This window comes from Rissa tridactyla, chromosome 6 (genome assembly GCF_028500815.1).
Source record: "Rissa tridactyla isolate bRisTri1 chromosome 6, bRisTri1.patW.cur.20221130, whole genome shotgun sequence".
NCBI lineage: Eukaryota > Metazoa > Chordata > Aves > Charadriiformes > Laridae > Rissa > Rissa tridactyla.
In genome coordinates this window covers 5,882,933-5,896,193 of record NC_071471.1, presented here as the reverse complement: position 1 = coordinate 5,896,193, position 13,261 = coordinate 5,882,933, and the positions used below count along the sequence as shown (strand labels likewise).

The 13,261-nt window shown below is 44.9% G+C and overlaps 1 protein-coding gene across 3 annotated transcripts; it reads left to right on the top strand.

The window, feature by feature from the left end:
• The first annotated feature begins 9,596 nt into the window (after nucleotides 1-9,596).
• Nucleotides 9,597-13,195, top strand: GPR160 (G protein-coupled receptor 160). 3 transcript variants are annotated; one of them, XM_054204385.1, is made up of 3 exons: nucleotides 9,605-9,732; nucleotides 10,170-10,337; nucleotides 11,258-13,195. In XM_054204385.1, the coding sequence occupies exon 3, from the start codon at nucleotides 11,312-11,314 to the stop codon at nucleotides 12,326-12,328; it is 1,017 nt and encodes a 338-aa protein (XP_054060360.1). In that variant the 5' UTR covers nucleotides 9,605-9,732; nucleotides 10,170-10,337; nucleotides 11,258-11,311; the 3' UTR covers nucleotides 12,329-13,195. The 3 variants fall into 3 exon arrangements, with proteins under 3 accessions (XP_054060361.1, XP_054060360.1, XP_054060362.1); XM_054204386.1 differs by lacking the exon at nucleotides 10,170-10,337 and having other exon boundaries at nucleotides 9,597-9,732; XM_054204387.1 differs by lacking the exon at nucleotides 9,605-9,732 and having other exon boundaries at nucleotides 10,030-10,337.
• The last annotated feature ends 66 nt before the right edge of the window (nucleotides 13,196-13,261 follow it).

Here is a 13,261-nt window from a genome sequence, read left to right as displayed (position 1 = left end):
ATAAAAATATATATTTAGTGGAGAGTTATTTAAATAACTATTAAAATGCCCTTCCTGCAATAAAATTTTACAGTGGTCTAACTGATATTCCTCCCAGTATTTTATATGCCAGATATAATTTTATTATTTTTCTTTGCAAGAAAATATGATTATTCCTAACTTTTTTTGGAATTAAATAATTACTGGTAAACCACAAATGAGTACTTAATGCAAATCAGTATTTAACGGAGATGTTAGATCCAAGTATGCCCTGCTCTGGTATGGATACAACCCCTCAGCTCACTTGTGGTGTTCTGAGCTCCTTAAACAAAGATCTTTCTCTAGCAATTAAGAAGTAATTAAAAATTATTTTTGACAAACTTGCATATTTCTTTATCTGTAGAAATGTTACAGCGCTGCTGGGGATGCTTGTGATAATAAGCCGTTTTCGAATAGCAAAGTACCTTCATAGCAGCAGCTCAGGGGGAGCATTTACTTTTACCTGCTATATGTCATATAGCAGATTTCTCTGCATGTTTTTAAAATATATATATTTTATAGGATATATATATTTTATAGGATATATATATTTTGCTCATTTAGGCCTGCTTTGGTTTCTGTTTGAAATACCACCAGGTGGAGTTCACAGAGCATCATGCAGCATGAAAAAGGGCAGATAACGAAAAATAGAGAATGTCTCAGTTCCTCAGTCAACTCTTAAATTAAGCTTTAACCAGGACCTGCCCCGCTTTTGTTAGATCAGGAGGAAGGCTGACAGAAGCATCTGCCTTATGTAAACATTAAATGTAGAAATGTGGAAAATATACCTGCCTGGCTTAGCCCCTTATTTTCCTTCCTGCAACCACCTGCACTTCTCTTGGCGGCCCTAAGCCGGCAGAGCCTTGCAGAGTTGCTCTCCAGCTCCTCTGAGAATATAAATCTTTTCTAATAGGCTCACAATGACAGCAAAGTAATACTCAAACCTCACAGCTGGCACCAAAAGCGCTGGGCAAGAGAGAAACATCCTCTTCCAGCTGCAGTTGTTCTGCTGGCAGCAGTTGGAAACCCCTGTTGGCAGATTCAGTTTGGAGTAAACCCTTTTCCTTGCCTTGCTGCTTCCTTCTCCCTCCTGCGGTTGCTGAGCTGTTTGCCCCTTCCTATCCCCGCACCACAATTCACATACCCCAGCCACAAACCTAAGCAATTTACAAAATAAAATACACCTAAATACCACCTGGAAAAAAAGACTGCTGTGGAGAAGTTTTATCAGTGCCTACAGTTTTCCTCCCAGGAGACGCGCCGGTGAGGACGGCAGACCGGCTGCCCCATCACCAAGTGGTCCAGAGCCTAAACAAGCTCTTGGCCACTGTGAGCCTGACTGTAAATGACACAGCCCGGCTGCTCGTCACAGGGACACGTCCTTCCCCTCTTTCCCATCCCCCAAAGTTGCCTTATTCTGATCTAGGTGCCCTGTGTTGCTATGCGCTGCCATGAGCTTGGGGTAAAAGACAGGAATTTCAAGGAACACTATGTTACTTGTGCGAGACCTGGGGCGCTCCCGGCACATGCCCGGTTCTGGGCCAGCCGGGCTGGAGGAGCTCGTGGCCGTGGCCCCAGGAACCAGGGAGGTGCCGAGGCTGTAAAGCCAGAGAGCTGCAGACTCCTAACGTGGATCCAATGGCAACATTGGTGATTTTAAACCGGTACTGGCCCTTAAGTGCTCCATGAAAGATGCTCTGGCCTTAAGTTATTTATTAAGAGAGAACCGAGTCCTTTTACCTTCCAAATTCACTTCCCTCTTCCACCCCTCCTCCTCAGGTTGGTGCCGGAGGAGGAGAGAAGGGCCATCTCGCACTGGCTGAGAACACTGGCAGGACGGGCTCAAAAAGGCTGTGAAACAAAGCAAAGCAGAGCAGACAGAGCATCCCAAGAGCCAGCGGCCTCCCTGCCGTGACTTGATTCTGGGGATGCCAAAGCCATTCGCCAACTGCTTGAGGCACACTGCAGCACGCAATTTCAGACCAACTTTTCAGTTAGAAAGGTTCTATACGTACAGATTCTATACATATTACTTCTTCGTGTTCTAGAAAGATTGTGTTTGCCTTACTTCCTTATACCTGAGTCTAAATTCTTCATGGAGTCGCACTGGGATAAATTCAGAGGAGATCCACAATCACAGAAGCGGGACAGGAGACCGGCTCTGGTGACAGTTTTTCTGCTGGCGCTGGGTGCTGAGAAGGGAACGCCGCAGCAGGAGAGGCTGAGGGACTGGAGGGCTCGAGCACTTACTGCTTGGCTGACACCTCACCCAACTACTTCTCATGCGTTTTTTAAAAACAAGCCTGGAAATGTTTGAATCATGCCAGTTTGAACCAAATTCTTTATTACACTATTTTTACCAGAAAGTCTTTAACAACCATTTTCCAATACCCAGAGCAACTATGGTTATGGTGCAACTTCTCCGTGGTTTTAACGTAAGATCTACTGTTGGGTATTTAGCATGGAGATTACCGCCAGGGTTACCTTTTTGTTTAAATTAGGCAACTCTTGTTAGGAACTACAGTCTGTTCTGCAAAAGAGTCTCTACCTACTTGCCAGCACAGCCACGTGATACACGTATTGACTTTTAAATACAGAAGAGAGAGAGAGATCAATTCCGGTAGGGACCTTTAGAGAAAGAGTGGTGATATTTAACTATATTGAGCAAGGATGACCCCCAGCTCCCTCCAGAGGCTTCCTCAGGCTTCCTCGGTATTTTGTCTAATAAGAAGGGTTGCGTGATTTGATTCTTAACCTCTGTGATCAATCCCTCTCTATAAAGTCAGAATAATACGGTAGATCTTTACCTGCTTTACCACTCTGCTGTAAGGGTCTAGAAACACTTATCTGTAAGAACCGGGACACTGATTTCTATCTAGCAAACATTTACAAGTCGTAGGTACTCAACTGTTGAGCATGATTTGTTACTGATTCCGATCAAATACCTCAAAAGGAGTTAGGGGAGAGCGGTGTGAAATGGCCCAAGGCTCTGCTGTACACCAGCGCGGCACTGTAGCTTTCTCACTTAGAGCATAAGGAGAAGGACAAAACAATCCTATCAGTGTAAATGAACTGGGACTGAGCAGCTGCTGAATGTTTTCAATAGACTTCCTGGTAACGGCTGGTACAATTTCATTAGGGCTTCTCGTTTTATTTAATAAAACATTGGATGATTTTATCTGTAATACAGCAACAGGTGCAGGAAAACAAAAGGCACATTTCCTGATTGTGTCCACAAAGAGTCCATTACTTACTGGCTGACACAGCAGGCATTCTTTTTTCCACGCGTTTTTTTTTTTTTTATGTGAAAATAATAATCACTCAGAAAAATAATTGTTTTATGATAAAAGACTTTTGAGAGAGGAGTTAGTTTAGAGTTAGTAATAGCACTATGCAAACGGTTTCAGTACAAGTCAAAGTAAATAGAGGGCTAACAGCAGTCGGTAAACACTAATCATGCTTTAGATACAGATCAAAGGATTCTCTACAGGTGGTAACCACCATTAAATCTCATCATATAAAACAGAAACAAACACAGAAAAGGCTACACTTATGATCCTTGAAAGTACTCTGTAGCCTGGACCCAGGAAAGGATGTCGGTGCCCACGAGACACTCCTGCAGTTCACCTTTACCAGCCAATAAATGAAACACAGAGAACAGTCCTGAGGGACTCTCACTAGCCTTAACAGTAAATTCTTATTTTCTCTTTCTGGCATATGAGTCCTCAACCAATAATTAAGAAAGGCTGCTTGTTTGTTAGGAATTAGAAGATGTAGTTTTGAATTCTTCAGACTGAGGGTGGGATTGAAATTCCATTTTCCCCCTTTTTAGCTTCCTTTTAAATGACAACGCCTCCATGGAATTTGTTTAAAAGTGAAGTCTAGTGGGAGGTAGTAATATATTACAAGGTTCTAGAAGATTACTAGCTCCGTTTTGTTGTTTGTACAACATAATGAGAGTAGGATCGCACCTTGCACTCTATGTTGGCTTCAGTCTTAACACTTGTAATTTCTTGTCACCAGCAAGCCATGAATTGGGGTTTATAAATTACTGGTTCAAGTAATGCAGTTTTCAGAGCCTTGCACTTCCCATCTTTCTTCTAGTTGCTGAAAAATTCTCCGTGTCAAAGACAAGCAAAACCCAAAAAGACTGCAGTGTCATGATGAGCACCAGGAAAGGTTTCACCTTGCAGAGTCAAAGCGCGCTGCGGTTACACAGATCAAGGAAACCTTACTTCTGAAAAGTGCACCAAGGCCGGCATCAACTATGTACTGCATTTACTAGATTTCCACTGAATAGGCAGAGTTAGAATTCTATAACAAGATGCCTTCAAATTAAAATTACTGTGGAAATATTTACGGTTTCTTCTCAACGAGAACTTCCTAAGAACAAACCTGTTACTTTTACGATGAGCACCTTGAGTGAGTCAAATCAAGATCCAAATGCACGTTGTCTGTGCTTTTAAAAGATTCCTGAAAAGTAAATGAAAACATCTTATAAATGGGACACTGGTCAAGTATTTTCTTCTTTAAAAAATAAAGTCAGTTAAACATTTTATTAGTTAAAGATTTAATTAATAAATTAAAATCTTCATAAACACCATACTGTCTTTCTGAGACATGCAGCCTTTCAGGAACAGCAACTCCACAACCACTTGCTCATCAGCCATTGCAAAACTCTGGTTGCTGATCCTATGCTGACAAGGCATAAAACCTAATAGGGCATTAAACATGCTCAGCTTGGCAACACCCAGTTAAAGGCACATCCAGGAAAGAGAAAAGGGCACAGGAAAGGCTGTATCAGATCGGCACTCATCTCCACGTACAAACGTATTCCAGAGACAGCATTGTGCGCTCACCGCAGTCTACTGCCAGCTCTGCTCACGGCTGTTATGTCCGTTCATCTCCAAACAGAGTCACAGCCCAACTCCTTGCTGCTTAGGACATTGATTTTTCATAATAATTTTTTCCAGGAGTTCACTTCACAGTGTATGGCTTTCCCTACGCACGACATCAAAATGCATAAATATGCATTCGATCTCCCCATCTTGCTCCCAACATGGTTCGAGGTGTCCAAGATGTCAGGATAAGATTTCTTGAAATACACAAAGGTGAAGCTTAAAATCTATTCCTTCTATTCAACTGAATAAAGGGGCAGGTGGCAAATAGCTTCTGAAGCACAACACAGCCCAAACAGGATGAACTGGGGAAAAGTAAAGATTCGTTGCTAACTACATAGGAAGCATGCCCTCATACTCCTTCGCGTAATGGTAAATACGTTGTATTCATTATCTACACCTACGTCTGTCCGAAGGAAACCTCCTGGCCCTAAATCAGGCAGCACTGAGGGTGAAGCAGAAGCAACATGCAGAAACTCTACCCATTGGTCTTTCTAAGTTACTTCAGAAGCTGCAGTGAACTGTGGGGTCCGCAGTCTTCTGTGAGGACACTAACTTTATTCAGTCACTCTGTTTCTTTCAGAAACGGACTGAGTTAGATTTGAAATTAGAGGGATTTTTTTTTCTTGTTCTTTTCCCCTTTGTCCTAAAATTACTTACACTTAAAGTTAACAACAGAACCCAACATACGAGCAACTAGCAGCAGGAAACGGCCTTGAAGAAGGAAGGACGCATCTATGCAAATATCTTGTGACTACAGGGGACATCACAGAACCACAACATGATCATATGAAAAATGCACCAACAGCTTTTGCAAGAGATGGATGCCCCGTCCCTGGAGGTGTTCAAGGCCAGGCTGGATGGGCCTTGAGTAACCTGGTCTAGTGGGAGGTGTCCCTGCCCACGGCAGCGGGGTTGGACTAGATGGTCTTTAAGGTCCCTTCCAACCCAAACCATTCTATGATTCTACGATTCTGTGCTTTGCTGTACCGTTTCATGTACCCTTCTCCTGGAGGAGGCGGTCTCCTGCCTTATTTTCACACGCAGCTGCCTGCATGCAAATCTAAATTAATTTTCTTAAACCTTTCTACAGCTGCACATGAATAAATGCAGTCTCTGAACAGAAAACAATCACTTGAGACTAATCAGTCAGTAATAAGCGAGCTTTCAAACAAGTGGAGGGAAAGGGAAGCCAAGAAGTAGTGCCAACATTAATGCAGGGTGTAACTTGGGCTCCTGCGGGCCGCACTGAGCAGCCTGCTCGGAAGGCTCACCGAGACGGAGCGGATACACTGAGCTGCATACTCTGGAGGGGCACGCTCATTAGGATTTTTATCAGCAGAAAAAAAAATGTTTAAATCCTCTCTTTCCACTCCTGGTTGCCAATTTCCACCATCCCAGTATCCCCACACAGGCCAGTACAGTAGTTTCTGCAGTCATGAAGAAAGCCGTGATCAGAAACAAACAAAAAGGCCAGAAATACACCATCCAAACAATTCACTAGCTACTACTGGGAAAATCACTTTCGCTGGTTTGGATGAGAACTAAGAAGAAGAAAACGAGCTACTTCTGGAGGACATCACCATTCAGATACTTGTGAGTGGGACCATGCTGTGGACTGGGTGCTCAGAATGTGAAATACCCATCTCAGGTGTCAATATTTTCTTATTATATTGCAATTTATGCAACAGTCCTAGTTAGTACTCTTTGGATAAGTAAATATTGCCAATGTGAATGCTGCCTGAGATTACTTTAAGCTCTCACACTTTTTCAGACTCTAACACCGATCAACTTGGTTTTCCACAAAAAAAACCCCTAAAACTTCTTTTTTTTTTTTTTTCTGAAGCTGTTTAATCCTGGCGATGAACCAGGAAAGGAGTGGGGGGAAGAAAAAAAAAAAAACAACCTCTATCTACATCTGAATTTAATTCCAGAGAGTTAGTTGCTTTCAGAAGAGGTCCTACCAGCCACTTGGTACTTTTGTACACACAGATCACACATGGATTTGCACCCTGCAAGAAAGACAATAAAAAATGTTTCTTTCCCGATGGACACTAGACAGACTAAAAACATAGCTGCTCTATCATCAACGATGGAAGTTTAGACCCAAGAAAAGACAGGTTAAATTGAGTAATAAACAATAAATCCAAAAAGCTCCCAAAGGTTTAGCTCTCCTCATTAGGTCCCAGAAATCAGGTGTTCTGCCTAAATTTCTCAGTCAGTTCAATCTGCAGCAAGCATCTAAAAGATGTCATTTATTCCCGTCAGTACCTAAGGTTTGGGAAAGGCAGGATGTTAGACATTGCCTTTTCCCAGATCTAGAGACTCACGCTAGCAGCTCCTGCCCAGCAAACTAGTCCAGACGAGCATCGCGTGGAGGCAGAGGAGCAGCAGTACCGGGCTCTAGACTGTTCAGCACAGGGCAGGTACCGCAGCATCCAACTCACAGACGTCCAAGCTTCTTGTTACATTTAGCCCTGCATTACCAAAAGCAAAAAGGGAAAAGATAAAGATGCCATAGCTTTAAAGCTATATTGCATCCACACCGCAATCAGGGAACCACTGCCAATTAACTTGAGAAGCACAGCTGGGGACCCTCAGCATGCCACGCCCGCGGCAGGATGTGCTCCTATCTTACAGGCATTGGTGGATGGGAATTAAAACGACAAAATGGAAAACTAAATTAGTAGTTTCATCTGGAGGAGACAAAAACCTGTCACTGTGAACTTTTAAATTCTATTAAGTAGATTGCTACAGGATGGCCAAGCTAAAAAGCCAACCCATTTATAAAGGTTTTACATATACTTTCACAATTATCTACTTTAATTCATCATTACCTTAAAACAAATAACGGGTATTCCCTAAGCTCTCTCCCAACCATTTCTTCATTGTGAAAAATCTCTGAGGAAGACAGAATTGAGCGAGCCATTTCTAAAAACTCTTTTTGCCAAGGTAACATTCACAGTAGGATATTCCTTAATATTTACTGTACATCCCTTTAACTGTATCATTACCAGAATATAGTTGCCGGTTAAATATTAAGTTCCCCTGCGGAAGAGAATAAGTATACAGTATTGATGGGTTTGTACAATTTTGTGTTGTATTTCAAAACCTAAAATGTTCTATAAAACCATTACATGATGTTAAACATTTGAACTGTGTTGCAAATACACCATTGGCTGACTTCTGCAATATTCAGATTTATTTCATGGCTTAATCAATGACAAAAGTAGTGATACACTGCGAAAAGGGGATTTGTCACATATTTAGAAGCATGCTGTGTTCAGTCACATGCATGTGGATGCCCCCAAATCCAGGGCATTTCACATGGGCTCACGCCCCAGGGAAAGCCACATGCTTCCCCACGGAGGGGAGATCCATGCCGAGAGTTCTTCCAGCTGCGAGACCAGAAAAGAAACAGAAATTAGTTCTTCCAGAGCCCGCTGGGTACTTTCAGGGACATGAGCATCCCCGCTCCTTGTGACTGACTCTGCGTGGGTGACACTGGTGACAACTTACCAACAGGGCTATGAGTCCCAAAGGGTGACACCGGTGACAATTTACCGACAGGGCTACGAGTCCCAAATCGCTGAGGGCTCTGGAGTCCTCAGCACAAGGACATGGACCTGTTGGAGCAGGTCCAGAGGAGGCCATGAAGATGATCAAAGGCCTGGAGCCCCTCTGCTGTGAGGACAGGCTGAGAGAGCTGGGGGCGTTCAGCCTGGAGAAGAGAAGGCTCCGGGGAGAACTTAGAGCCCCTTCCAGTCCCTGAAGGGGCTACAGGAAAGCTGGGGAGGGGCTGTTTGCAAGGGCATGTAGGGATAGGACGAGGGGCAATGGTTTAAACCAGAGCACGGCAGGTTTAGGTTAGACATTAGGAAGAAGTTCTTTACACGGAGGGTGGTGAGACACTGGCCCAGGTTGCCCAGAGAGGGGGTGGAGGCCCCATCCCTGGAGACATTCAAGGCCAGGCTGGATGAGGCTCTGAGCAACCTGATCTAGTTGAAGATGTCCCTGCTACTGCAGGGGGGTTGGACTAGATGGCCTTTAGAGGTCCCTTCCAACCCAACACGTTCTATGATTCTATGAAATCCAACAGGGGTGGGTAAACCCACACAGGGCTTCCTAAACGACACACCTTGCCGTCGCTGCCGCACACCACACCGCCGCCATCAAGGACCGAGGGGGACAGCCCGCCTGCCCTGAGGTCCCGGCCTCTCGCCAGCACCCTCTGAGGCGCCCTCGGCGCCCGGCCATCGCCCCGCTGCCTTTTTTCCACGCACAAGCCGCACACTTAGAACGGTAAATGTTTACCGACGGTGATTTCCGCGGCCCCAGGAGGGCCCTCGCCGCTCAGCTAACGACAGGCGCTCACCTCCCGCGCCCGGGCCGTTTGACTTCCCTCAGTGACAGCGGGCGTGTGTGGAGGGAGGGACCAAACACAACGTATTTAACCGTTGTCCTCAAAGCGGTCGTTTTTCCCTCAAACATGAGCCGCTCCCCGCCCGCCGTGGGGAAGGGCCCGTCCCGGCGGGAAACCGGCGGGCGCCGTGGCGCCTCCTCAGCGGGCGCCGAGCGGCCGGACCGGCTGGGAGCGGGGCTGGGCGGGCAGGGCAGGCCCGGCCCCACCCGACCGGCTCGGCAGCCGAGCCCTGCCCTGCCCTTCCCTTCCCTTCCCCACCCCTCCCGGGTCCCCGTGCCATGGGGAGGGGCGGAGATGGCCGCCGCCTGAGGTGGTGGCGGCGGCGCGGGAGCCTGGGGAAGGTCCCCGCAGCACACGCCGAGGAGGAGCGCGGAGGGGCGGCGGCCGCGGCAGGTGGGTTCCCGGGCGAGGAGGGGCCGAACCGGGCGGGAACCCACCGCTCGCAGCCCGGGCGTCCCCTCAGAGCTCCCTCCCCGGCCGCCGTCTCTCGCAGCCCGGCGCGGAGCCGGGGCCCTGCGGAGGAGAGCAGCCCGCCGGGGCGGGGGGGCCGGGGGAGGCCGGCGGGGAGCCCCCGGGGCCGAGGGAGGTGGCGTCGGGGCGCGGGCACGGTCGGCTCCCTCAGCCCCGCCGCTGGTCTGTCCAAAGGCCTCACCTGGGCACAGGTGATTTTGCGTTATAATAACACCGGTGGGGTCTGAGCGATCGCTTGCATCGTATCAGCTTGTTTTGCGCGCTGGATTCCTCCTTTCTGCACGCACAAGCAGTATATGAAGAGAAAATACGCTTGGAAGGCTATTATAAGCTGTACTGTAAAATGTATTTGGTTTTAGAGGATGAAATGTACAGATGACTAGTGAAGCAGCCCGGTAGGCTTGTAACCGAGATCAGTGGTAGCCAGTGGCTACATCTCAAGTTGGACTGCCAAGTGCTTCTGGCTGTTCCTCTCATCCTGCTCTTCAGGAGGCACTAACTCAAACGTTACTAACTCTGCCGAGCCGGTAAGAAATGCGGGTGTCTTATTCAAATACAAGTGAATTGCTGTTAAGAGAGATCCTTAGAGGCAATTCCTTGTTACAGCTGCCTTGGCTTCTCAGCTTTTCTCTGCTGTTGCTGAAAATGCTGACACCGTCCTCCTTCTTTAGGAAAGAGAGAAGAAAGTATGTATGGCTTTTTCTAATATGTCTTGCTGACGTATACGAAGCCATCCTGTGTTCATTTTCCTTAGGAATTAATACAAGGAAAAGAGTTACAAGGAAACTTACAGAAGTCCAAGAGAAAAAACCAGCTGTTCTGAGGTGTCTGTTGTAACATTTACATTGTGAAAGGATGAACAAAAAAAGCCCAGTTAACTAATAAAGCATGTGTGCTTTGGAATGCCTCTGAGTTCCAGCATTTTAGAAGCTAAAAAGGATGAGTTGGGCTGACACTTTTTCTGCTTTCAGGAGAAAGCAGTCTCAATTCTCTATAGATTGTATGAGCATAATGAACCGTGAGGCCGTACTATAACATCTCCTGTGTCTCCTATGATTTCTGTCCTATATGGTTATCTGATTTCTTCAAAATATGAAGGAGTTCTGAAACATCCATCCCTCTGCCCAACTGGACAGGAAGACCCTCGTGCTTCCTGAAGGAAAAAAACACAGCCAACCTTATTTCCTGAACTTTTCCTTAGGGAAGTAGCTAGTAAAGTAACTTAGGTCTATATTGACTTTTTAACTCTCAAGAGAATGTAATTCAAAGAAGATGAAATTTAGGTGCTTCTTGATAATGATATGATAATGAAGCTATTTACTCTTAGTTAAGGAGCCTGGAAAATTCAGACGTAAATTTGATAGCTGCTATGATGGAGAAGTAACTAATTGGTAGAGGTACCCAGAAATAAATTTTTACAAACCTTTTTTTTTCCTCTGCTTTTCAGATATGAAGCTCTGTGCCCTGTGATACTTACTTTGCTGATACTCACCGTTGGAGGATGGCTGCTGTTCTCTGTGAAAATTGTTCTGGTCAGTACCACTACGCCCAGGTCAACCAACCTCTGGAAATCAGCTGCATGTTGCTCCTGATTATATTCGGAAAAGTGTTCCTTGATTTCTTCATGTTGCAAGTTAAGCGAAGAAATGTGAAAGTTAGTTTTATGGGAAACTTCTGTGTTTCACTGGCACTTCTCGATTTCACGCTGCTGATGAGTATACTGTTCATTTTTTATTTTGAGGACTTTGCACTCTGGGGTGTGCGATTTACAAAGTACCACGTTTGCCTGTTCACTCAGATAACTTCTCTTATCTACGGCATTTTGCATTACCCAGTGTATCTTGTGGCTGGTCTGGATTATTACATGACTATAGCCCAAACCTCTCAATTTCCTAAAAGAGGTCAAAGATTACTGTATGTATTTGCTGTGGTTGTTATATGGATGTCAGGGTTTTTTTGTATTCTGAAAGTTCCCGCTATCTACGAAGGACTAGAAATTCAGAACCGTTTTTCTCCTTATCAGTGTCCTCTCTATGCCAGCGTGCAGAGCTACTCGGTCTCCTGTGCCATGGTGCTGCTCATAGGCACGGCTCTCGTGGCTTGTCGGAAGGAAGTTCTAACCATGCTGCTATCTGTCAGGGTCGTTTCCTTTGCCAGTCAGCCTGTTCTGATGTTCTCCTCTGTGTCTAACAACAGCACTTGCTTTAAGCGGCAGCTCCTGACCAGACTTCTCATCTGTTTTCTTGGCACTTGGGCACCTTTTGTTCTCCTTCAAATTATCATTTTGTTTCTCGGTGCTCGGATTCCAGCCTACATGGAGATGAACGTCCCCTGGCTGTACTTCATCAACAGCTTTCTCATCGCAGTAGCGTACTGGTGTCGATGTCATGATGTTGAATTGACAGAGGAGATGTGGTCTACAGATCCATTTGTCAGCTGGAAATTCTGCTTTATGCCACTTAACAATGAAAACACAGAGCCAGCTGATAAGCCAGGCACAGTAATTGTCATCTGTTAATGAGCTGCTGACTGAAAAAAATACAAATAAGTGCTGTGCGACAGAAACGTGTTCTCTGACGTTCTGTGACCGTGTCCTTACAGATAATACAAGGAAACATCTCCAGAGATACAACCAGTGGAAAAAAAGTCCAACGTCTACCAATACTGTAATAAATCCTGCACCAGTGTGGGACACACACACTGCTGCACTGGGTTCCAGTAAGCACCTGCCAGTTCAGAGAATTTAATGTGAAAGTACGGGTTTAAGTAACGACCACTACTTACAAAAAACATGTTTTCAGTTACAGCTTATGTTTATGACTAGAATTTTACACTTGCTTTAAACAGAATGATCTCAGGTTTTATAGTACAAAATGCAATAAAGTCTTATTCAAAGCTGAAACCCTTTTATCAGTTGTGTACGTGCCTTAACCTACCGTCAAAGGTTCAAACAACTTTTGTGATTATTTTTAAGTGTATTTTCTTGTTAAAGTGTGACTTTTTGTCAGTTTAATTTAAGCGTTGTCTGTTTATTGAGAAATATATTTTTTTTCAGTTGGTGTAAAGCTCCAACTCCTACAGAAATATAAACTTTGTTTACGTAGTACAAAAATAGTGCACGATGTGCAACTTCCACAACTACAGGAAAGGTTGTGATGTTTCATTACTTCTTTGCTACTGCTCCTCTAATGTATGTATGTATGTACATATTAAAAGTTAAATAATTAGAGCAGTAAGCAACAAGGTTAGCTGCTATACATAAATACGTGCCCAAGGTTAAAGAATGGCTAAAATAAATCTTATGCGGAAGCCAAAATTACTTGAAAGTTAAAACAGTTAAATATGGAGTGGGACTACTTCAGCAGGGGAAGAATTAGTCAGGCTTCTAGCAAAAATACTTTCTTAATTTTCAAGTTCTTGCAGGTTTATGAAGGTCTTGATTTAATTCTGT

Excerpts from the sequence above, each read along its gene's own strand:
- GPR160 (XM_054204386.1), top strand. The coding sequence starts at position 11,312 with ATGGCTGCTGTTCTCTGTGAAAATTGTTCTGGTCAGTACCACTACGCC.